Below are 26,337 nucleotides of genomic sequence, written 5' to 3'. Positions count from 1 at the left end.
CGCCAGATGCGCTAGTGAAAATCGAAATTACACTTGCGAGTACAATCAATGTAGCCCGGCCTTTAAAATAACCTATTTTACACCATTCAAGCACATTACTTTAGTGCAGGGGTCTCCAAACTAAGGCCCTCGAGAGCCTATTATGCGGCCCGTGGCAACTTTGTGAAGGTTAAAATAAATAGTTAATCATTGTGACTATTTTTAAAGAAAACGTAATTGTTCCTTTTTATAGACGTAGATAAAGCTAAAATAATAGAAAGCTATAGAAGATTTGATTAATATGTTAGTATTTTCTTATAAAGACGAAATTTAAATGTTCGCTTTAAATACAGGCAGCGGAAAAATGGCCCTCAACACCATTATATGTGAAGCAATGCGGCTCGCAAACTGAAAAGTTTGGAGACCCCTGCTTTAGTGTATTGATTGGATATTTTTCAATTAAGCCGAAATATTCCTCAAAATAGGTGCGAAATAAGAAAAGTATCATCGAGTAAAACCAGGTTTCCGTAGTTTTGTTTTCGGGATTTCGTAAAGTTTAGTTTGAATTAGTATTAATCAAAAACTAGGATCATAAAATAAAATAAAATAATCTGATAATACAATTTGATTTTGTTCATCAGACTACCAGCATTAGACTGAGCGTAACATCTGGCGTACGAAAAAAAGATTACATGGAAAAATCAATAAAGCAGAGGTATATAACAAACGTGAAGACGGCTCAGAAATCTTTTAACCATACACTTTAGGTGGCAGGATAACGAAACATTTCAAAAACATCTGCTTTTCACTCAAAATTTGAGCATAAACAAGGTTTCCACGACAGATAAGTGAAGAATCCATACGAAAGCTTTGTACCAGTTTACCATACTGTACCATACCTCATACAAATCGTGCATTATTACCATTTCCGGTGTTCCGAAATAGCGGGTTAACAAAATTTTGTAACAAATTAAGACATACAACGGCGTACATGACAAAGTGAACGATTGCTACTCTGGGTTCTGTAGAGTAGGGTACTTTTTCATATAACGTAAAAAAGCGCGGTGCAAAAAGTGCGCGGAACAACATTTTGCTCCGTCAGATCTGCGGCAGGCCATAAATCGAAAACTAAATGTCGCAGACATGTGTCGTGAAACAATTTTACACTCGGCTAGTCGTCCTACACCCGATTCCGGATAGCCGTTTTTTTTTTACTACATTTTGACCCAATCAAGTTTTCCGTACCTACAGAAATTTGTATGGCCGGGGTACTTAAGCGCGCACGGAACGAGCTGATGAGCTCAATCAGGTCAAAAATGTTTTTTCGATAAACCCTCAAAACGTGTCAGGAACACAGCCTAGATGATGAAAAGTAAAACCAGCTGGGTTTGAAAAGTGAAACCAGCTTAAAATTGTTCCAAAGCATACTATCAAATGCTATTTTTTTAAATTTTCTGATGTCCTAGCTTCGGCTGGACATATACTAAAATTGGAACGATACAGAGAAGATTAGCATGGCCCCTGCGCAAGGATGACACGCAAAATCGTGAAGCGTTCCACATTTTTCTTAAAAGCTAATGGAAAGTGTTATATTACAAATAATGAAAAATGTGAAATACTGAGAGACCATTTTGAAAAAGCTTACAGAACAACGTTTCCTAATCAGAGCCCAATTGAACATCACATCCAAGAGACAAATAGTAGATTCTTCTCCTACCATCAAACTCAACCCAATAACTTCGATCCTATAAACTTTATTAAACCAAAACACATTACAAACATCATTTATAAGTTGAAATCAAAAAAATCTCAAGGGCCAGATCAAATCAATAACCATTCCCTAAAACAGTTGCCTAAAAAAGCCATCGTATATTTAGCGTTTATTTTAAACGCTTGTACCAAAATCCACTATTTTCCTCTTGAATGGAAAATAGGCAAAATCATTCCAATTCCAAAACCCAAAAAATACCATAATGACCCTAAAAGCTATAGACCAATGGATGTCACCGTTTTTAAGCTGGTGCCACTTAACCGCGATGTCCGCACTCTGACTTTCTCTTCGTTTAAAGTCTGTTTGTCGCCGGATTATAAGGAGAAAGCATTATTATGCTCATCGTGGCCGATCGGAACTGTCTTCAAAGAGTTCACGGATCGTAGGAATGCTCCTATTTCTACATTGTCGGCAAATCTCCTAACCACTACCACTACAGCACCAACAAACACACACGTACCTGTCACCACAAACACTGATGTATCTATTCATATGGAAACAAACAACAACATTACTGCCTCCACCAACAACACTGCAGTCTCGACGTCACCTCCTCGATCATCACAGCAGCAATAGCAACACTACTTACACACTCGCACTCTAAATCTCCGTTAAAATTTTACTATCAAAACACTCGCGGTCTCAAAACCAAACTTTCGGATCTTCGCATCTTTCTCGAAGTTGCGAGTTATGATGGCATAATACTAACTGAGACATGGCTTCATTCGATTCCTTCATCCCTCTTCTGTGACCGAAAGTATACCGTCTATCGTTGTGATCGTTCAAGCGCTAACAGTACCTGCTCTCGCGGCGGTGGTGTACTCATTGCCTGTTCCGCTAAGCTCTTGTCGCTGCACATTGAAGTATCCCAATGCTCATTAGAACTTTTATGGATTCAAATTAAACTGAACGGTCACTCACTCTTTGTTGGTGGTGTGTATTTACCTCCAAACCTCAGCTCGAATATTGACACGTTAGACTCATTCTTCAATACAATTACATTAATACAATCTCGCATGAAAGATAGGGATTTGTTTGTCTTATGCGGTGATTTCAATCAACCTGGACTATCGTGGTCTCAAAATGAGGATTATTTCGCACCGCTTGCCGTTAACCCTGCCTCATCCTACTTTATAGACGGATTAGCTGAATTCAATCTGCGTCAACTTTCAGGGGTCGTAAATATTTTTCGGAGGTAACTAGATTTGTTTTTTGTTAATGAGTTAGTGACATATTCATGTTCACCAGTTTCTTGTAGTATTGACCCTATCGTTAAATTAGATCATTATCACCCACCTCTGGAATTCGTAGTAAATGTTCCTTTACCGCATAATGGTAATAATGTTAGAGATAACAAATCTGAGTTGAATTATCGGAAAATGAACTTAGAAAAATTTAGGGAAATCATAACCTCTGATTGGATTTTTTTAGAAATTAGAACCGATTCTCCCTCCACTGTGGGCGTAGCGGTGGAGCAATTTAGTAATATTGTTAAGGCAGCTCTCCCTTTATGTTGTCCTCGTTCTAAACCCTCCTCTCGCCTTCCTTGGTACGATGCTACATTGCGGTCATTAAAGGCGGATAGGACACGTGCCCTCAAAAAACTCGGTTCAACTCCTACTGAGTATAATCGTAGAGTTTTCAAATATGCCGCTTCTGCTTTTCGTATTTATAATCGGGCCAGTTATAGGTTGTATCTTGGAAGGCTTCAATGCATGTTATACCGTAATCCTAAACTTTTTTGGTCTTATGCCAAGAAGCGTCGTAATCCCTCTTCCCTTCCTACTTCCATGTCGCTCGGTTCGGTCACTACGGACAATGCTGCTGACACCTGTTCCCTATTCGCTGAGCATTTCGCCAATGGTCTGTCTAGACCGGAGAGTCAACCTTTGACAGAGTCTGAGGGCATGTGGCCTGGTTTAAACTCCGTCGCATGGGCTGAGGGTATTGTCAATGTTAATACAGTCTCTGAAGCTCTTAAAAAACTTAAGCCATCCTTCTCCCCTGGACCGGATGGAATACCAGCCTCGGTTTTAAAAAAGTCACCTTTTCTATTCGTCCCTCTATTGGTAAAATTGTTTAACCTATCTTTGTCCTCGTCTTCATTCCCTTTATTGTGGAAGCGAGCATGGCTAGTTCCGATTCACAAAAAAGGTAACCCGTCTGTCATTTCCAATTACCGTGGCATCTCAATACAACGCGCAATAACCAAGGTATTTGAGTATATTATCCATACCTATATGTTTAAACTCACCTCTTCTACTATTATCTCTCAGCAACATGGCTTTTTTCCTAACCGTTCAACAACAACTAACCTTATGTCCTTCACCTCTTTCGTATCATCCCAGTTAGAGTCAGTTAAACAAGTTGATACTATTTATACTGACTTCAAATCTGCATTTGATCGTATTCCTCATTCCTTACTTCTAAATAAAATTTCACAACTTGACGTCAATAATCTTTTTGTATCTTGGTTACGTTCTTTTCTATGTGATCGTTCCTATAGTGTTAAATTTAATGATATGTTTTCGACTCCCTTTTCATGTAGTGCAGGCGTACCGCAAGGTAGTGTTCTAAGTCCTTTGCTGTTCATAATTTTTATTAATGATGTCCGTACCACCCTCACGACCTCAAAATCTTTCTCCCAGTTTCGTCTCCTAGTGATTGCATTTCCCTACAAAATATTCTTGATCGTTTTTCGTCTTGGTGTTCTAGTAATTCCCTCACATTATGTCCTGATAAGTGTAACGTCATTTCGTTTAGTCGTTCGCAGTCTCCAATCACTTACTCGTACGTCCTAAATTCTGTACCAGTCAATCGTGTTTGTGTCGTAAAAGACCTCGGTGTCTTGCTTGACAGAGGCCTCACCTTCAGCCACCACATTGACTCAGTTGTCAATCAGGCGCGGAAAACATTGGGTCTCCTAAAGAAAATTGCGTGCGATTTCTCCGACCCAATGTGCCTGAAGACTCTGTTCTGCTCTCTGGTCAGATCGATTTTGGAGTACTGCTCAGTAGTCTGGTCCCCTATAGCTCGAACCCACGTGGAACGTATCGAGCGGGTGCAGCGATCGTTCACCAGGTTTGCTATATGTAAAATCCTGGGTGGATTGTCCTCCCCCATACCTCCTTACGAGGGCAGGTGCCGGCAGCTTGGCCTGAAACTATTGGAAAACCGCCGTTCCCATGCCCAATCCACCTTTATTGCCGCATTACTCCTTGGTAATATTGATTCTCCTTCCCTTCTTTCTTCTATCCCTTTCTACGCCCCTAACCGTGTTCTTCGAAACCGCCCTCCCCTAGTGATCCCTTCCCGCCGAACTGCAGTGGGCCGTAATGACCCCCTTCTTCGTGCAATTCGTCGATTTAACTGTGTATATTCTATGTTTGATTTCAACCTTCCCTTATCCTCTTTCGGATCCCGCATCAGAACCCTCCATAATCCCGTGCTGCCTTAATTTTCAATTTTTAAATTTTAAATTCTAATTTTCTTAAAAATATTTTTTCTCAAATTTTAGATAATTTGTGTTAATTTTTGTTAGGTTAGGAACATAGGTAATAAGTATTATTTAAGTATTTGTGTAACCAAAAGGTAGACAAATAAATTTGAATATGAATATGAATATGAATATGAATAAGTTTACTCAGTTGTCTGGGAAAAAATTTTGAAAAAATTTAACAAAAAACAATTATGAAGCATCTCAATCAACACACCATCATACCTTCTTACCAATACGGTTTTCAACCTGGGCATTCAACTACTAAACAAATTGATAGATTAACCACAAACATCAAAACACAGCGAAATATTAAAAAATCCACTGGTTTTGTGATGCTAGATCTAGAAAAAGCGTTTGATACGGTATGGCACCAAGGGCTTTTGTACAAACTAATTTCTTTCAATTTTCCTCCGAACATCATTCAACTGATTCAGTCATTTTTAGCCGATAGAAGCTGTTTCGTGCAAATAACCTCTTCGAAATCAAATGACATTCACCCACCTGCCGGATTACCCCAAGGCAGCGTGCTGTCACCCGTTCTTTTCAACATATTTACAAGCGACTTGCCTAAAACAAAATCTGTAAAAAAATATTGTTTTGCAGATGACTTTGCCATGAGTAGTTCGGATTCCAATCCAAAATCTATTATTAAAAACCTCAACAATGGAATTAAAAAATATGTGACATTTTGTAAAACTTGGAAATTAAAAATCAACGAGGAAAAATCTGAGGCCATATTTTTTACACGTTGCACTAGCGCATATAAATTACCAGATCGTAATCTAAAAATAAGTGACTGGGATATTGCTTGGAAAGACAATGTAAAGTATTTGGGATTGTTTTTGGATAAAAGGCTTACCTTCAGGAAACATATAGAGGAAAAAGTTATAAGTGGATCAAGACTTATAAAAAGTTTGTATAGCTTCATAAACAAGAATTCTAAATTGAACTTAAAAAACAAACTGTTACTTTATAAAACCGTAATTAGGCCAACAATTCTTTACTCATCTAAAATATGGGCAAATTGTGCAAATGTTCATGTAAATAAGTTACAAGTATTTCAGAATAAGTTCTTGAAAAGAGTGCTAAACCTTCCCCCATGGCATAGCACATATGATATACATAGAATTACTGGTTTAATTACAGGAGTAAGGACTAGTACGTAGGATTATCTTAAGGTAAAACAATCAGAGGGTTTTTTTCTAATTTTTCCCGATCTACTTCAATACAGGTAAAGATGTACAATCCAAATACGCAAAGCGTTATAACAATCAGGTTATTGAGTAGAGGTCAATCCATCGGAACCAATGTATAATTCGTGGAATATTGTTACAAAACAAATCAATAAATTACTTACTTACTTACTTAAATTTTCTGAACGTATTTTTTTCCTCCAAAAAAGACTGTGAAAATGTGTTATTTCTGGATGAAATTCAGCTCAAACTTGATGATTACCATGGGTGGTAACATAGACTCCACTGACACGATAAGCGTAAACGTCCGTTTTTATGTTGTGCCAGAGCTCTTAAGGCCGGGGGACACTGTCCGTACTCGCTAGTGTAATTTCGATTTTCACTAGCGCATCTGGCGGCGGCTGGTGGAAGCTTTTTTGGTCATCGAGGGAATGGTCACTACTTAATTTTGATATCCGGCATGACCATTCCCTCGATGACCAAAAAAAGCTTCCACCAGCCGCCGCCAGATGCGTTTATAGCGATGCACTTATTATAAAGAAAGATTTGTCATTAAAAATAATGCTATTGGAGTTGATCAAAAGGCTTAAAATGTCGAAAAATGAAAAATGCTAGAAAATATTTAGTTTAAACAGTTTCAACCCATAAATAGAATTAGAAACGGCTATAAAAATAAGATAATATCATTACGATCGTGCATTGGATTACTCTAGGCTGGATTTATGACAAACATATTTTGTATAGTTACAAAGTGGTCATCAGGTCAGCATGCTGCGTATGGGGGCACGGTCCATTCGGGGCTTGAACCCATGACGGGCATGTTGTAAAATCGTGCGATTTGACGACTATACCATGGGACATTAGGTATTAAAAGCAACTTTATTGATATAGTATTTCCACAATTATTGCAACAAAAAAAACATGGTGGTGCCATTTTAACTGTGTGCAGTGTATTATACCGCCAAAAGAAAGGTAATGCATTAAATCAGAGATGTCAAACTGATGGCCTGCGACTGATTGAACCATCATTTATTGTTAGAAGCATTTCTGCTTCTATAATGCATGTCAGTCAATTCCGGACTCCTGGAATATGAAGAGATTTTTAACTTTGCATGTGTAGACGTATCATAAATATGAACCTTGGTCAACCTCACCTCAAAATGTATGTATACCTTATCCTTAACTGTCAAAAGGATATGACAACGTCTGTCATTCGAAAACGGAATCACAAATAAACAAGTCGGAAAAACCTTGCTCCGTACAAAACTCGTTTGGAATAAAACCTTAGTTTACACATGTTTCTATATGAATTGTCACACCATGCATCGTCATAAAACCTTGTCAGTTTTTTCTCTACTTCCTCTCTATGCATGTATGCATAAAAACGATAAGAATTGCAAAAACTGTTATAGTCATAAAAGGAAAATCAAACATGGCTATTTTGAGGAAAATGAGCATTCAATTCCGCACAATTGTATTAAAATGGTTAAAAAATCAATGAACATTATGTTATACCCTCTTCCGATGATTATGCAACAAATATTTGATGAACAATTCTTAAAAAAAAAACAATACACGATTTAGTTTCAACCTCATACACAATTGTGAATGTCTTACTCATATTATATAGTTTTAAAACATTACCTTTTTACTGTTAAGCATCATTTGGCATTTGACTTTAAGGTATACTAAAGATAGAACATTTACTTCTACAATACGTTTAGAAATATGATGAACACAGATGTCAGCACAAACACGTGTTACTTTTGATAGGATGTTACAAAAGATCTCAAGTTTTCCATGAGGCACCAAGACCTGACCTTTAGATAAACTACAGGTGGGATTCTTCTATTTGACGTAACGTCCTACGCGAACTTGACGGCCTATATACAGGCTTTCGAGACTTAATCCTTTACCACGCAGTCGTATGGACACAATCTTTGGTACGGGGAGACAGTCCATTATAGACTTGAACCCATGACGGGCATGTTATTGAGTCATTCGAGTTGACGACTGTACCACGGGACCGCCCGACAGGTGGGATTATGGCTCTGATTGTGGTCGTCATACAGGGTTTCCCACGATTTATTACTTGGTTCCCATCAATTTTTGGTTGGTTCCCATATTTTTTTGAAGCGTTCCCACGATTTTTTGGCCGATTCCCAGAATTGTTTGGTTCAATTGTATTGATATCCAACCGGACGATACCAATAAATTATGGGAACGAACCAAAAATCTATGGGATACGATGAATAAATCGTGAGATGAGCCCAAAATAGTATGGGAACTGACCAATGAATCGTGGGAAACCCTGTAATGAATGAAAATTTCTATGGAGATTGGCAGGAAGGGAATAACGAATATGACAATTGAAAATAATCTGCTAAAGCTATTTTTAACTTACTTTCATCAAAGCCAAAAACTTTTGTAATGTAACTATGTAACGGGAACCATCTTCTATAAGTCAACCCAGATCCTGGCATACGCTGATGATATAGATATCATTGGTCTGCGGCTCTGCTATGTAGCAGAAGCCTACCAAGGGATCGAGCAGGTGGCAGAGAACCTCGGATTGCAGATAAACGAGGCAAAGACCAAACTGATGGTTACAACGTCAGCGGGCCTACCAATAAATAATCCAAACCTACGTAGGCGTGACGTACAGATAGGTGAATGCACTTTTGAAGTCGTTCAAGAATTCACCTATCTTGGGTCAAAGGTCAGCAACGACAATAGCATGGTAGCTGAGTTGCGCGCAAGGATGCTGGCTGCCAACCGGTCATTCTATAGCCTGAAAAATCAGTTCATCTCAAAGAACCTGTAACGACGGACGAAGCTGGGACTATATAGTACGCCGCTGGGATATGGACACTGTCCAAATCTGACGAAACCCTCTTAGCCGCGTTCGAGAGGAAAATGCTCAGACCCGTATGTGTGGAAGGACAATGGAGGAGCCGCTATAATGACGAGCTATACGAGATGTACGGCGACCTCACTGTCGTGCAGCGTATCAAGCTCGCCAGGCTCCGGGGGGCTGGCCATGTTGTACGCATAGAAACGGACGACCCAGCCCGTAAAGTCTTTTTAGGCCGTCCACAAGGACGGAGGAGGCGTGGTAGGCCCAAATTGAGGTGGCAAGATGGCGTGGAGGCGTCCGCCATTAAGGCCGGGATAACGGACTGGCAGACCGCGAGCGGTTTCGGACAGTCCTGAGACAGGCCAAGACCGCAAAGCGGCTGTAGCGCCGGATAAGTAAGTAAGTAAGTAATGTAACTATCATCTCACAATGAAAGGCAAGGAATTGCTAACAATCAGATTTTTATATCATATAATATCATGTAAAAGCTAGGCTGAGGCCCGTACTACTATATTCAGTGGCATTTTGGCCCGCGGGGTCAAATGAGTTTGACATCGTTGCATTAAATGTTTCTGTGATGAGGGCTTGATTTTGGGGGAAGAAAATCCAACTCCAAATGAATTGAGCTGACTGTCATAAAAGCACAGCCCGAATCGATTCCGTATGAAAACAGAAAGCTTTTTTTCATCCTTTGCTATCGTGCTAAAATGTACGTTACACATTGCTCCGACTATATTCGTCGCTGCTGGCACTACTATGGCAGCAAATGTGTATGAAGCATTTCGACCATCCAATGCATGGTGTGTGGGAACTACGACCTTGTTGACATGAAGATCCTGTGGGTAGGCAAACAATGGTATTGTATGTATGCAATGCGGTAAAGATACAATCACAGGTATTGTTTGGTAACGTTTCATTGTCTCGATGCATACGCAAAGTAAAACACTGCACTTCAGTAGCAAACGGTTGTAGGCCACCATTCTGAAAACATTACCGTTACATAGAGCTGTTTTGTTGCTGAAAATTCTTTTAAATCTAAGTAAAAAAGAAAAGATTTCATGTTCGGTCAAAGGTCAATACTGTCTGTAAGCATTGATTATTGTCCTTTTTAACGCCATTATCGCGTACACCATTTGGTCGATGAACCCAGGAAGGAGCAAGTAAATTTATGCAGAATGATATCTAAGACAAACAAAACATCAATCGTACACTAATTTGAATGTGCAAATGTATGAAACGACCTTTTTTGTGTTTGCAGAGAACTTTGCGACTCTCTGTTCATTGATCCGTAAGGACTGGGTGGTGGATTTGTAAAGAATGTGGGTATATTAGTGTGTGTGTGCGGTTGGCTGTGGAAACACGTATTGAAATGAATAAACAATATTTTGGAACAAGCACAGTAAAAACAAAATAGTGTATGTCTGTTAGACCCTTTCCTGAAGAGACCCCGAGTGTAAAGGAGCGTAAGGGGCGTAAGGGTAAAATAAATACGAAAAAGAATGGTAAATATAACACGTTATGTTATGCATACATTAAATTCGTACGTTTTCAAAGCATTCAACCGGTGATTGCTTAAGTAGCACAGTACCTTCTGTAATCTGTTACTCATTTTGACCAATCATAGAGTCTCTTGTGTCGAAGCAAGGCTAGAATTTCTGAAGGTCCGTTTTAGAATTCCACCGTTTACCAATCGTGAATTCCGATCCGTTTCATACCTTTCGTGCGTAGTGCTACCAGATTCCTTTTGTGGCACACTTTTCGCACATTGGAGCACATTTTGTCGTGGAAACAATTGTGGAGTAGAATATACTAGTTTCGGGTATTTTGTGCTTTATATTAAAAAAAAAAAACAAACTTTTATGCTTTTCGCAAAGCAACAGAAGATGTTTAAGGCCCAATTATTATTATTATTATTATTATTATTATTATTATTATTATTATTATTATTATTATTATTATTATTATTATTATTATTATTATTATTATTATTATTATTATTGTTATTATTATTATTATTATTATTATTATTATTATTATTATTATTATTATTATTATTATTATTATTGTTATTATTATTATTATTATTATGATTATTATTATTATTATTATTATTATTATTATTATTATTATTATTATTATTATTATTATTATTATTATTATTATTATTATTATTATTATTATTATTATTATTATTATTATTATTATTATTATTATTATTATTATTATTATTATTATTATTATTATTATTATTATTATTATTATTATTATTATTATTATTATTATTATTATTATTATTATTATTATTATTATTATTATTATTATTATTATTATTATTATTATTATTATTATTATTATTATTATTATTATTATTATTATTATTATTATTATTATTATTATTATTATTATTATTATTATTATTATTATTATTATTATTATTATTATTATTATTATTATTATTATTATTATTATTATTATTGTTTATTTTAAATATTTTATATAATTACAAGATAAGAGATTGCGAGATTTAGGGCCATCGCTTTTCATCGCCAAATTCAAATTTGTCAAGAGACAGTTTAGCCTTTCATTTAGGATTAAACAATGTAAGGCTTCTGCCATTAGTTAACTTAATCTAGCTTAACCTAACGAAAAATCAAATTATGAACTATTATTTACATCAAAAAGAGCTCTTAGAAAAAGGAACTCAAACTGTTGGGTTTTTTCTTTGATCCGTTCGGTCATTTCGAAAGGCCCAAATTTGAGATAGCAAGATGGTGTAAGAATGCGTCTGCACCGGGATAACAGATTGGCAGGCGAAAGCGTGAGCAGTTTCAGATTTCTTTAAACAATAAACTTAACACTCGGTCGATCACTATGCAGACCTTTGTTTGGCACCTCCAAAACGGCACGTCCATACGAATAAAAGTGTTTTCATACAAACAAATAAATGTCCAACATTCAATTCAAAGCTATACCCACTATTAAGTGTCCATCTATTGAGCTCTGACTGTGATTTTTTGTTGTTTTCAAATGTACTGGATTTGTTTGGCTATTCAAACAGGATCTAAAAGGATTGGGCATGTCATGGAGAAGATTATCCAGCTATGTACACTGATATGGTGTAAAAGCAAGTGCACCCTGGTAGACTGTCTCTGATTCTCACGAGCTAACACAGCAACATAAGAGGAAAGCGGAGCAAAATGGGCATGTTAAGCAGTTTTCTGAATATTTCTTTAAATATGCCACAAAATACAATTTTTCTTTCATCATTGTATGCCTCCACCCTTTATCTATTTATTAAAATTGCCACATAGAATGAAAACAACTTAAAAACATGGAAATAATGTAAAATAAAAGTTGATATTTTATGAGAAGTTTTTTTGACACTCGGGGTAAAATGGGCTTAGCCCTGGGGCAAAATGGGCATATGCAAACTAACTGTGAAACGTCAAAACACTGGGGCAATATGGACTACAACAACTGCGCTTAGGTAATGGTCTATGTTTTAGCTCACGTTTCGTGAAATATATTTTCGTTCTATCTTTTGTTTTGGTTATCAGGAAAGCCCTTAAATTTTTTCCAAAAATATGTTATCAAAATTAAAACAGTTTTTGCACGTTTAAATCTACAAAATCGAATCTTTTGAAGCTGTGCTTGTTATGATTATTGAGGCGACAAATACAACACCATAGCCTCACCAAGCGCCGTATGTCAAAAGCATCTGCCCATTTTGCCCCAAGCGTAACAGCCCATTTGGCCCCACGTGAAGCATTTTTGTATTTTTTGTTATATCAGTAAAAATGCGCATTCAATCGCCTTGCTTTCTTCAGACAAATTGTAAAGAAATATCATGTCCTTAAAAACATATCATGTAAAACTTCAGCGCATCCCTGTGACAATGGTTTAAGCTTATTTTCGAAGTGGCAAAAATTACATCAATATGCTACTAGACCTTATTTTGCATTTTTATTAGTTATTTGTTATGTAAGGGTTATGAAAACTACATGGTGTTCATAGAACACTCTAATGAATACATTTTGAGCATTGGAAAGTATCTTTGTAGTCAATTTATGCTTAAATAGAGGGTGCCCATTTTGCTCCATATGCCCATTTTGCCCCACTTTCCTTTATATTCTGAATGAGTTCTGCGCGATGACGTTTGAAGTATGTTGGAATGCGAAAGAAATTAATATACTTCCACAATCCTGGTGTTGTGGATCCGTTTGGGGAGGATTAGGGGCTTACCATTCCATCATGGCCCATCTACGTGGAGTATGCTATCAGTGGCAGTACTGCAATGTGCACTAGTTTTTGAATTTCTTTACCGATTGTGATTTACATTTAAATTGGGAATGCTGCAATAAAGCAATAATCTTTCGAGCAGCGGCGGATCTAATGGTAGGCGCACTAGGCGGTCGCCTGGTGCCCCACCGCTTTAGGGGTCCCGTAGATCGATAGTCAATAGCAGGGGCTTGTGTTTAAATTTGATCTTTGATTGAGTACAAAAAATCAAAGCAATTAAGGACATTCACTCAAATCTGTTTTTGATTCATTCACATAAATGCAAAAGTTATTTGTGTGTCGGATTAAAAATCTTCGCTGGCCGTAAGTTTGACAATATTCATGGTTGATTATGAATGTCAAATCAATACCCCTAAGTAATGTGTTTAAAAGGTATCCCATCTTAAGTGTTCAATTTAATGTACTGTACGTCGACCACCTCCTACATGAAACGTAACGCTAATGTTCTATAGACTTAAGTGATATGTTTTAATAAACATTTTGTTTTTTAACATGAAGATTAGTTGAGGATGTATGCTTTTGGATGAAAATTGTATTGCTCAGCGGGAAATTTGAGTGATTGCTTGTAGCAAGTGTGATAGAGATACAGTTGGAGCTCAATAGTTGACAGCTAATCAAACCAAAAAACTGCTTTATATTGCACATTCAGGATGACATGCCGTAAGTAAAACCGTGCGCCCTGACATATCGAGATAATTTCACGCCGTGAAGGGTGAAAAAATAGCCAAAATCAACACTGCTGAAACATATTACGCTAAAATGTATGTACTTCACTGTTTTCCTGTATGGTGCACATAGCTTAAAAATATTTGCCATGAAACAGATTGCTTTTGTATGGATGAATGTCATCGAATGTTATCGATTTCTGCTGCATGCTTTACGGCGTGACGCTATTGATGGCGAAATGTCTGATTGGTTGGTATGGTTAGGTAGAATTAAATGTAAATACATTGTTGACAATTAATTTAAACTTGTTGAATCCTGTAAAATTGATCAATATTTTTGTTTCAGCTTTGGCAATTAAATTTAGTGTTGAAACTGAATTGTGAGCAATAAATAATTATTAATAGCCATCATACTCAAAAATAAATACACATAATCAATAAATAAATGATTGTTCAGAGATTTTTTTCGGATGTACAACTTGACTGATTTTACCCTTTAAAAATACTGATTTTTTTTACATGGTAAAGCTAATTTTACTCAACATGAAACTCACAACAATGTTGAAATATTTATTTCTATTCCTTTTCGTCTCAGTTCGACTGGAAACCACATAAAATTGAAGTCTTATCTTGCTACTTTGTTCGTTTGTTTTGTGTACAAATTGTCAACACAGTGCTATTTTTGTCAGTTTTGTTCCATACTTTGCTTAAGCTCCTCGATGATGTGTTTTTTTGTTTTGCATAACATTCATACCAAAGGTGCACAATACACAAATTGAAAAGCTCATTTCTTGTTACGCTGGTTACATTTCCTGGTTTTATAAGTATGTAAACTGTTTAAGTACTCCATTGTTCGTTCTATATGAAACATATTTCCCGGATGCACAGCAAAATCGAGTTCTGTTTGAATTACATTAGCAACATGTTTTGTAAAAATTATATAAAAGCAGACGGTAAGCATTGTTTTATACCCATATTACTCTTTAGCAAGTAGGCTAAACCTGTCGTAGGCCGTCATGTACTTAATGAAAAAAAATACGTAAAGGATTGAATTAATTAATCTAAATTATTACTAAATTACTGTAAATTACTACAATGGGTAATACACTCAATTATACTAAATTACAATTTATTCTATTAAAATTAACCAACGTGTCACCATTTCATTAAACGTTTCATAAAAGTTACAGTAGGTTTTGTATTTCTCACGATCCAACAGGATGTTCGTTATGGGCTGAAGCCCCTTATAGACCGATTCCATCATACTAACAATAGCCAAGGCCATGAGTGGCTTAAGCAGCCACACACCGACAACGAATGTTATGTCAAAAAAAAGAAAAAGAAGCAGATTTTTTGTTGTATTATTACCGTACGTTTTTGTACTGAATATTATGTATAATTATGTTATCATTATCACAGTCATGTTTTTTGTGTGTTTTTTTTTTTTAAATTAGTTTCGATCATTGGTTGGTCCTGAAAAAACATCAAACAGATAAATGTTCCATACCTTGCTAAAGTGTGTTGCTTTTGTTTTTTTTTTATTTCTTATATTTTTATTCCTTGTGCGTTTGACCAAAAGTAAGTGTCACTGGGGGAATGATGGCAAAATTGGCCAATTATACCTTCAAAACCCACATGGTTTAATTAACGTTCATCAACAGCACATACATATACACCAATACATTTCCATTTCCAACGGTGGGTAGAATGCAATTAGATGCACATGAAGACGTTTGCTTTGTGATTGGAACATGAAACATTGTGTATTGGAATTTGTAGGACGTAAAACACATACATTGCATGTATACACACATGTACACGTCTTTCTTGTTTTTTTTTTTTTTATAGAGACTTTCAACCAATTGACCTTATTCGCCTCTTTACTTTCTTTGTTGTGGTTTGCGGTGGACACAATGGTCTCACTTATTGTTCGCTATGGCCAATCGTATTTGATCACTGGTCGGTGGAAATACGTAGGTCGGTTCAATTTCGTTGAAATCAATGTAAATCTTCTTGTGGGGCTGAAGGTGCTTTGATATCTGCTGAAACGATGGCCGCTCGTTTGGATCCTCACGCCAGCACTGCAACATCAAGTCGTACACATCAACTGTGCAGTTTTCCGGTCGTTCCAATCGCTTCCCTTCCTGCAGGTAGGCAAACAGCTCATGATTGCTTACGGAAGGATACGGATAGCCGCCTGCAAGTAGAGTAAAACATATACATTTTTGTTCATTCATGTGTGATTTGTACTGGTGCAGTAAAAAAATCACAATTCCTGTAAGCCGAGGTTGGAGAATGTATGTTCATAAATTAATTGAAAATAGTTTCAAATCCAATCTGAATTTATTTCAGATTTTATTTCATCCAGCTTAATTGCGTTGGCTTCTACTTGCATATTCTATCAAGTACTGTTCAAAGATGGAAGGACAACTGTTGTTAGAACGTGCATTGCCAACCAACTGTATAAAACCAACCGATAAAAGTCGCGCTAAAATCATTAAATTAAGCGGTCCTAGATAAGTTGCATAACCATATGAAGTTTCGGAATGTTTACAAGTATAATTAAATTTTCGTGCAAATGTTTACGGTTGTCCGTGGCCGCCACGTAAAAAATGTTGACCTTTGTCTTTCAATAACGATTTGTATTCGTTTTCATGCCCTCCCGGCCACTCTCCCTCTCCGGAGTCAAATCCATGGCCTGCAACCGGAAAACAAACACACCACAGTAGCAGGGAAAGTGATCGAAATCTGCAAAATCGTGGAGAAAAAAACTGATCATGCAATGACGCAGCATTGTATGTCCAATTTTAGATTGCCCAATTTATGGGCCGTCTTAGAAACGGATTAGGAAAATTGATGGAAGCTTTAGTTGAAGCATGCCTTCTTCGGGGAATGTAACAGTGAACGAAATAAAGAAGCACAAACACGAATCGCCACATTACTTATGTAAATCGTGCGTTTATCCTTCGCTAAAGAAGCATTGTCTTACCAAGTATTGAGGCTAAGGACTTGCGTCATTTTCGGCAGTTTTAAATGGTTTCTACAAATTTGTATTATCAATGCTAACTTTGTAGAAGAAAACCATGTTGCTAGGGTGGAAAACTGGCAGAATGAGTAATGAATGTAGTTGGTTTAGTTTTTCTTTAAATCAGAGGATATTTTTTGATAACCCAAGAATGAAGAATGGAAAATGCTCGAAAATGCTCGACAATTGCATGGTGAATATTATAAATATAATTGTTTGGGAACCAGTGGACCAGTCATTTCTTTTAGTATAAGCTTTCTCTTCTTTACAGATTATTTGGGCCGATTCTTTTGTCAAGTAAAACGTTTAAATCTGGGTTTAGATCTTGTACGGACTGAGCAAGAAAAAAGGTTTGTTTGTTTTTTGTTGTATAGAACTGAAGTTCTCATCATTATTTTCTGTGACTAAACTTTTGCAAATCTAGATGTTCAACAGAACAAAAACTTTTAGAACAAGGGTTGGCAAACTTTTTACTAAAAAAGGATAACTTGTTGAAATTGTTGAATATGTGGGCCTGCGGGATTTTCAAAACAGTAAAAAAAAACTGCTGGCGGTTGGAATTGATTGGGCAACAGGCATGAAATTTGTTTAAAAAACAGTCTGTGAATTTAATTTTAGGTGGAGAAAAAATATGAATAATGTTAAAAAGTACTGATTTTGTAAATTTAATCAAAAATTCAATCGTTTTTTTAGTATTATTCAGGAGAAACTCCTTTGCGTATTGTTTATCCAATCCAATCCAAAAAATCCAATTATTGCACACTTTCCAATACACTGAAACCGATGAAAAAGAGCCCTGAACTGGATGTTTTTCAATCGAATAGTGTTTAGAATAAAACGCAACGCTGTGTGTGTCACGTGGACACGTGTGTTCTTTGTAAAATAGGTAGAAAACTTGCACCTGCTGCCGCACGCCAATGGTGAACAAAACTCTTTCAAAGTGATGGCACGATGAAAAAGGCAATCTCTTTGTTCCAATTATTAAGGAGGATTGAAATAATTATTTTTATTTTATAAAAGTCAAAAAATTTTGCCACCGAATCGTGAGAATTGACTATATTTGTTTGATTTCAATCAAAATATACAGTTAATTGGTTTACAGGATGAAATAAACGTTATTCGATGAGGCACAATTCTTAGCAATTTTATCTAAAAAATCTAAGAAAGTTTTAATCGAAATCCGTCGAAATCTTTCATTTGCGTAAAAATTCGAAAAATTTAATAATGGAATCCATGACAGAAATGCTCAATGGGGAGACTGTCAGTTTCCATCAAGGTTTTATAAATATTTACAAAAAAAACAACAATTTATACAAAGTGTGCAATGATTGGGTGGTGCGCAACAATTGGCAAATTACTCTAGATATTGTTAATTTGTTTCAAAATAAATAATCCAACGGACAAATTGAACTTTATTGTTTCTACTTATGTTTATGTTTATGTTTATATTTCTAACAGAATTATTGTACGAGGGCAACGGAGTACAACGATAAAAATTACCAATAACAGATGATTAACGGAGTCGTTATACAAGGGCAGTAAGTTTTCAATTGCAATACAATGAAATTTCTCCAGAAAACTTAATTAATGATACACTGTAATTATGTCATTTCATTATACACAATACATTTGTATGATATAACTCCCATCAAAATGAATAGAAATCATGTGCTATTGTTTAAACCAAATCTTCCTGCAATACAATGATGGCAAATCGTATGGCTTCACCACCAAAAAAAAGATTGGAAATTTTTCAAATTTATAATAAAAAAGGTGAAAAAAACATTCACAAAGGTGAATGTGGATGGAGTAACATGGTATTTAATTATCGCATATTGTTGATTAGTAGTGTGCTGGTTTGAAATGAGAGTCTTTGATATTTGCTTTTAACTCAAAGTTTAATTACGATAATTACGATGGTAATTACGAATGGTAGTTTTACAGTGAATCGTAAAAACACCACACATCATTTAAGACTTCAATTGAGTTATATATTTTGATGGAATGGAACATCAAGGCCATCCACCATCAGACGGTTCACAAAGAATTGGATGGTTGGTAAAGAATAACGAGATTAATTTTTGTTTACGTTCAGTAAGCCTATTAAAGATAGCTCAGGAAGAATCCTACAAAGCCTAATTTTTAATCAATCGCTGCTCTGTTTCTGTTTAACAATATCTTTCAACCTAACAATTTTATTAGCATAAGAGGAGATGTAAATTTTAACGTTAAAAAATATGTTGCAAAACTTGACATTTATTTAACAAAAAGCGAACGGTTTATCTGTTAAAGGCGAAGGTTGTTGCGCTAAATAAGAAGAAGAATAAATCTTCTATTTTCCATTACATTCGTTGAAATTAATGTAAATATGATGTAATTAGAAAACTATTGCGATGGTTCCACAACGAGATTTATACACAGCCGTTCGTGGCGTGGACAGGCCTCAGCCTCAGGATGCACTACCGGATAACAAGATATAGAGACTCAAGCCCGGTATCGACTGAGCACACTATATGCAGGACTAACTAGCTATGCTGTTATGGTTAAACAATCAAATCACCAAAATTCGGTTGTTGCGGTTGTTGCATAAATACAGGGTTTTCCACAATTCATTGGTCAGTTCCAATAATTTTTTGGGCTCGTCTACGATTTATTCATCGTATCCCATAGTTTTTTGGTATGGGTATAGTCCAAAAAATTCTGGGAATCGGCCAAAAAATCGTGACAATGCAACAACAAATTATGGGAACCAACCAAAAATTGATGCAAACCAACCAATAAATCGTGGGAAACCCTGTAAGAAAATAATACGCTTGTTTGAGTTACAAAACACGTCGCAGCTGTATACAATTTGTTTGATAAGATGATGATGATGACGATGACGTTGCAAGTTTTCGTTGTTTCGTTTTCGTGTTTTCGTTAAAGTGTAAATGTCATTTCCGTACATAAATACAAAGCCCAATTTAAAGCCTATTATACAATAGTGCTTTTCTTCTTATTCTTTTAAGAAGATTAAAGTATGTCATTACCACAAGCATAATGATTCAATGAAAACAAAAACATAAACTACAAACCACAATGACGATATTATAATTATTGCAAACATAATGCAATATGGCAATTTGTGGATAGTTGCACCGCGGCTACAATGCCGAACAGGATTCGATTCCCGCATGAATACGCAAGTTTTGGTATCCTGTTTTAGGTAAATCTAATAATTGAGTGCCAAGCAGTCTTCTACGAGTAGCTAGACCGTGCGATTGTTTTGCTAAAAGGATTGTAAAAAATACAAGGAATGTAGATATTTTAATTGGTGTAAATAGATAGATGTAAATTGTGTTTTGAGCCGTAAAAATTTAAAGATTTGATTGCCTAAATTAAAACTTTTTTTTTTGTCTCGACAGTATCAACATCACAATTCTTTGGTTTACATGTTCTCTAGTTTCAGGATCACATTAAATCGAAGGATTGAATGAAAATTTCGTAAAAAAATTGAAATTCTCACATTGTTACACTGTAATGAAGAAGCAAAAATCGATCTTTTTTATTCATTCATTCAGCAGGTGGTGTATTATCCTGGCGATTTTCTTAAAGCTGGTTTTGTGTTGTTTCAACATTATTTACTTAACACATTGAGCGCCAAGCCTATCCCTAGAGGCGGTAACTGGACCGTCGGTTCACGTCCGAAGTCCGTAGGGCTCGAAACGGAACAGAAGCATCGTGTTTCTTTTTTAAATTTTACCTTTATAGTCTAAAGTGAACTTGGTTGATGTTTTATATACTACATAAACCATAGTCATAATCATAAAATCCATGAATAATATCAAATCTAGGATAAAACTAAAATACACTCGACTAAAGCGTGAAATTGTGATCCATTTCCCGTCACTCGAATCTTTACCTGCTCCCGATCTATGTAGCCCCGAGGAGGTTGATTCAGTTTTGTAAAACGGATCTAGCTTCCGTTTCCTGAAATTTAAAACCAATTTCAGCTACCCGTGTGATATACTGGTATGTTCAGTTTGTTATGTTTCACATCATCTTTCTGTTTTGATTTTTGGATGCATTCCTTTGTTTTTATCGTTCCCAGAATTCATTGGGGGAAAATTTTGGATAAACGCTTATGTTAATTTGATCATTATTATTAATTTTTATTGGTACAATGCCAACAAAAAACGTGTGAATGATTCACAAAACTATTAGTAATGGTGCAACACATTTTGAGACGAACATGATATTTTTTACATAGAATATCCAGTATTGATATTCGTCTACTTTCTTTTACTTTGATTCTCTAAAATTGCTCCTCTTTTATTTCTTCAAAACCTTTGAGTGCATTTTTCTCTCGTTTATCTTTATAAAGGATCTGGTATGAGAGCCACACAATGTGCATTCGCTAATTAAAATGAAAAGCGTTATAATGTGTTAGTATTACGAAACGATTGACAGGATTACGAAAGGATTGCACATCAAACAAATCAATTATCTCTTCGGCGATCAATTTAAAAGGTTGATTTCACTGTAATTGAAATAGTTGAAATTCGATTTTCCTCGAACTTCAGTTTGTAATTTGTGTGTGTGTGTGATAATAGTGTTGCATCACTGATTTTTGTTTGATTGAAACTGTTTCCAGTGTTTATACAGATATAGCGAATTGAGATGAACAGAAGCTTGTGATAGCGAAACCTATTTCTGGCATTAAATTGTAATAAATATTCGATTTATTGTACATGCTATCCAGACCTATCGGGACATATCTTAACGAATACTTACCTAGAGTGCCTATTTCCCAGAGCACGATTCCAAACGCCCAAACGTCACTCTTGTTGGAGTATAGATTATCACGCATCGCCTCGATAGACAGCCAGCGTAATGGAACCTGGTGTGAAAAAGGGGAACGATATTATCACCCGGATTCAACACAATCACCGTGTAGGTGCGTCAAACGTTGACAGATGCGAAAGTGAGAATCGGTTAACAATTGCCGATCGGTGGTTGGCACTTTGGATTGAATTCGCCGATGAATCAGATCAAAGTACCACAAAACAACAATACCTTTTTGTTTCTGGTGTTGACATAAATCCCGGTGCGGGATAAACCGAAATCCGATATCTTTAGCGTTTTCCGCTCGTCGATCAGAATGTTTCGTGCCGCAAGATCACTGGAAAGTACACAGGATGGAGAGCAAATAGGGCGGGGTGAGAAAAGAAGGGATGATAATGGGTTAACAGGTACGAGATATACTCATATAGAAAAATGAATTTAGGATGAATTTTGTATTGTATTATCATTTTTCTTGTGAGTTTCGCTTTTTTGTTCCTGATATTTTGCTCCCACTTACCGGTGAGTGATATGAAGTCCCTCCAAATGCTCCATACCGAAGGCAATTTGTTTCGCAAAGTTATGCAACTCTTTATGGTCAAGTACATACTCGAGCGAGCAGCTACCGATGGTGGAATTGTTATCCTCATCGCCCATGGTCCCGCTCAGCGCGGTGTAGGTGGCTATTAAGTTCGTGAAACAAAAATTCGGCTGACATTAACTCACTCGATCTCGGAATAATGTTTAGTAACCGAGTTAGCGTTTACATTGAATGTTCGTTTTTTTTCTGTCTGAAACATGCCATTTGGAGTGGTGTGAACATTCTAGTGAAAGACATTTCTGGCGTTATAAGGTAAGCTGTTGAGAGTTGAGATCTTGCTAAATGGATGAAGCCTTCTAATAAAAAGCTAGCCGATTGGAACGACAGGAAAACAAAGAACAAAAAGTGGGACTCTTTTTTTACCCAGAAAAAGATTAACTATTTTTATACAGGCAATTCAATGTAGATTTACTCTTCCTAAAGTGTGGTCGCTCGAGTATTTTAATCTAGTTGCATTTTACCTGGATTACAATCGCTCGAGTATCAAGTCGAAGTGAAGCAATGTGCTTTTTTTGTTTGAATTTTACTGCAACCATTTATGTACGCCGTGTGAAGTTTGTTACTAGCTGTGGCACAACAGTTCAATGTGGATTTTTATTATTTTCCATTTAATATCCTAACATTTATTTTTATTTTCAAGGCTGATATCACTGTATATTAAACAGCCAAAATTAGTTTTTCTGCAAACTTCAATTTGTAAGTTATTTTTTTTTTTCTTACTTTACACAACTATCTGGCTGCTAGAACAACGCAAAGTATCGTAAATCAAATAATGATATTTACCGAAATAATGTTACTTAAATTTTTAGTAATTATGTGCCATAAAATAAACCTCTGTAATAAAATGCCTGTCATGCATAGAGCCGCCCGCATCCGTTGGGTTCAGTTTTCCTTCCTTTGGGTAAACCAATTAGTCAGAGATAACCAAACCCATTAAAGGATAAGGCAGATGTAATGTGAGGCGTGGGAAATGTGGTAAGAATGTTAATCAAATGACAACGTTTCAGATAGCAATGTTGTGTGGCGTTCCAAAATATACGCATACTTACTCTCCGTCACCGAAGGGCGTGTAGTTGTATCGGTTTGCGTAATGTAGGATGCGTCTGAGTTGGAGCTGCTGTTGTAAAGAAAACATGTTGATACATTGGTTTATTGTAGTAAATTTCTCCGTCCCTTTGTCGCTCTTATTAACTTACGATGTGTGCAATAGATCTAAGTATTTCACCATCGGGCCAAATATATTGTTCCCCGGTGCAGTGTTTAGTCCCGAGTTGGCATTCTCCAACTGTGCTCCTATGTCCAGCTGATGAACTTTTGCTAAGTGTTTCGCTCGTATTTTCCGTAGATATTCCAGCTGTGAAGGGTAGTGGGAAGAGGTGAAGTAAAGACTGCATGTTACAAAGCGATTAGTGAGCTAATAACACGGGCGTGTACTGTACCAGATCGCCGCAGCCAACGTATTCCATTATCATTGTAAGCGGCTCTTTGATGGTACAGCAACCGAGCAGCGCAACGATATTCGGATGTTTTCCGACCTTTTTCATCATGGTGATTTCATCAAGAAATTCGTCAAACTCATCGCTGGATGAGCATTCTACAACGGGAATTGGGATATTGGAAAAATATCAAATAACAGTGATCCGAATAAACTGTATTAACTTGTCAAATCCGTACTGTTGGCAGCATGTTCTTAGTATCAATGCACTATTAACAGCAGTTTGAATAAACTTACTTTTCAGCTGTTTAATTGCAACTATTTTTGGTCCACTAAAACCAGGTAATTTAATAGCGCTAGCCATAAACACGCGTCCGAACGCCCCTTTTCCTATCTCGCGCCCAATCCGGAGGCAGGAATGGGGAACTTCCAAATAGTCAGCATCACCTCGTGCTCGGGCATTCTGGCAAATAATGAGTGCAGTATATAATGCGGCTTTAGTACATGTGTTATTAAACATTGGTTGGTAGAAATCGGATTACACAAAATAAAACAAAGCGCTTTAAATAAAGTTCAACTGTAAACAATTATTATATAACGACAGGGGCAGCGGAAGTATAACAACGTATTATCAGGCAATTGTATAAAAAATTGCCTCCTGAATAGTGATCCAACGAGAGGTGTAACTGGAACGATTTCGGGTTTTCAAATACTCATGCAGTGGTATATGGGCCAAGTATTGTACGATTTTGCAATTACTGTTCCAAAAGACTATATAAGCAATAATATAGAACGATGATATTATGACAATAATGACAAAAAATAAGAAAAGGAAGCTATTTTAGCTTACCTGTTGGGTAAGCCACTGCATAACTCGGAAATAAGAAGTAGAAAATACTTCATCGCTATTGTTTTATTTATCCACATACACCCTCATCACGCGACAAATGCAGCAAAACGGAGAACAAAACAACTACACGAGAAATAATCACTGAATGGATTAATACTTCTGTCTTTTAACATTTATCTTCAATTCATCAATTCATCAATTCATTCATCTTCAAAACAATCAAGAGCAACTAAACATTGGACTAAGAAAATACGGTAAATGATAATGCAAATGCAACCTACACAATAATGATGCAAACCCTGAGGTGGTTTTCTTGACAAGATATAAAGCTTCTAGGATGTCAAAATAAATGACTTCAAATATTAATAAACGTCCAACATAAATGGCATCGAATTGTAGACTTGCACATAATAAATCACACACGAATATTAATTTACATTTCTACAGTATATGTTACCAAATGCCAAATGAGCCCTCCTTTCATCTTTCCCTTTCTAGGCCCCTAACCGTGTTCTTCATAAACGTCCTCCTCTATTGACCCAACCCCGCCGAGCAGCAGTGGGCCGTAATGACCCCCTCTTTAGTGCAATTCGTCAATTCAATTGTGTATCCTCTATATTTGTTTTCAACCTTCCCTTATCCTCTTTCCGATCCCGCCTAAGAACCCTCCATAATCCCGTGCTACCTTAATTTTTGCTAGGTAAGGAACATAGGTAATAAGTATTATTTAAGTTTTTGTGTAACCAGAAGAGAGACTAATAAAATGTGAATATGAATATGAGTGTAAAAACTATATTCAACAACAAATTCATAGATTCACCCAAAAAATGTTGATTAGGTTAATACAGTTTTTATGTATTGTATGATTTTTAATGAAGATTTAAAATTACTTACTTACTTACTCATAAACAATATATGGTCAACCAATTTCGTAAAAAATATAACAATATACCATATGCCTTTAGACTATGGAGATTAGTCGGGAGAATAAATGGAAATCGCAAATATATGTATCCTTAATCAAAGAAAATCGATCTGAGCTACTAAACCCTTATAAAATGTCAAGTAAAGTTATAAACAAACGAGAATGAAATAATTAAGTCTGGAAAGCCTGTACAGACCGACATCTCTGCGTATGAGGTATAGGTACGCCAAATACAAGTAAATGTAAAATACTAATAATGCTACAATACGAACCAAGAGTACTCAGCAGTTTAAAGTAAAGAAAAAACAAATGCCTGGTATGAGCTGGACATGGACAAAACGATTCTTTGCTTACTGGCAACGAGCTCTTTTGCTTACTGGTATATTGTATTGTATTCGTCCGCTCGCGCTAACCATA

The 26,337-nt window shown here is 36.2% G+C and overlaps 1 protein-coding gene and 1 non-coding gene across 12 annotated transcripts in view; one reads left to right on the top strand and one right to left on the bottom strand.

The window, feature by feature from the left end:
- Window positions 1-1,438: 1,438 nt before the first annotated feature.
- LOC125907583 (U6 spliceosomal RNA) lies at window positions 1,439-1,545 on the top strand. Its single transcript, XR_007452786.1, has one exon. It is a non-coding gene; the product is annotated as a U6 spliceosomal RNA (small nuclear RNA).
- A 13,247-nt stretch (window positions 1,546-14,792) lies between these two features.
- Window positions 14,793-26,337, bottom strand: part of LOC120956414 (vascular endothelial growth factor receptor 1) — a 28,666-nt gene continuing 17,121 nt past the window's right edge. For 9 of the 11 annotated variants that reach the window (XM_049608356.1, XM_049608361.1, XM_049608357.1 and 6 more), the window contains 8 exons: window positions 24,443-24,608; window positions 24,150-24,304; window positions 23,907-24,064; window positions 23,760-23,827; window positions 22,630-22,792; window positions 22,344-22,449; window positions 22,062-22,167; window positions 14,793-16,460 (listed from right to left, as the gene is read on the bottom strand). In XM_049608356.1, the coding sequence (XP_049464313.1) occupies window positions 16,183-16,460; window positions 22,062-22,167; window positions 22,344-22,449; window positions 22,630-22,792; window positions 23,760-23,827; window positions 23,907-24,064; window positions 24,150-24,304; window positions 24,443-24,608 (1,200 nt within the window). In that variant the 3' untranslated portion in view covers window positions 14,793-16,182. Of the gene's footprint in view, window positions 16,461-21,055; window positions 21,258-22,061; window positions 22,168-22,343; window positions 22,450-22,629; window positions 22,793-23,759; window positions 23,828-23,906; window positions 24,065-24,149; window positions 24,305-24,442; window positions 24,609-26,337 lie in introns of those variants that run through there. The other 2 variants (XM_040377868.2, XM_049608363.1) reach the window with 2 other exon arrangements.

The sequence above is a fragment of the Anopheles coluzzii genome, chromosome 3 (assembly GCF_943734685.1).
Source record: "Anopheles coluzzii chromosome 3, AcolN3, whole genome shotgun sequence".
NCBI lineage: Eukaryota > Metazoa > Arthropoda > Insecta > Diptera > Culicidae > Anopheles > Anopheles coluzzii.
This window is presented reverse-complemented; position numbering and strand designations above follow the sequence as displayed.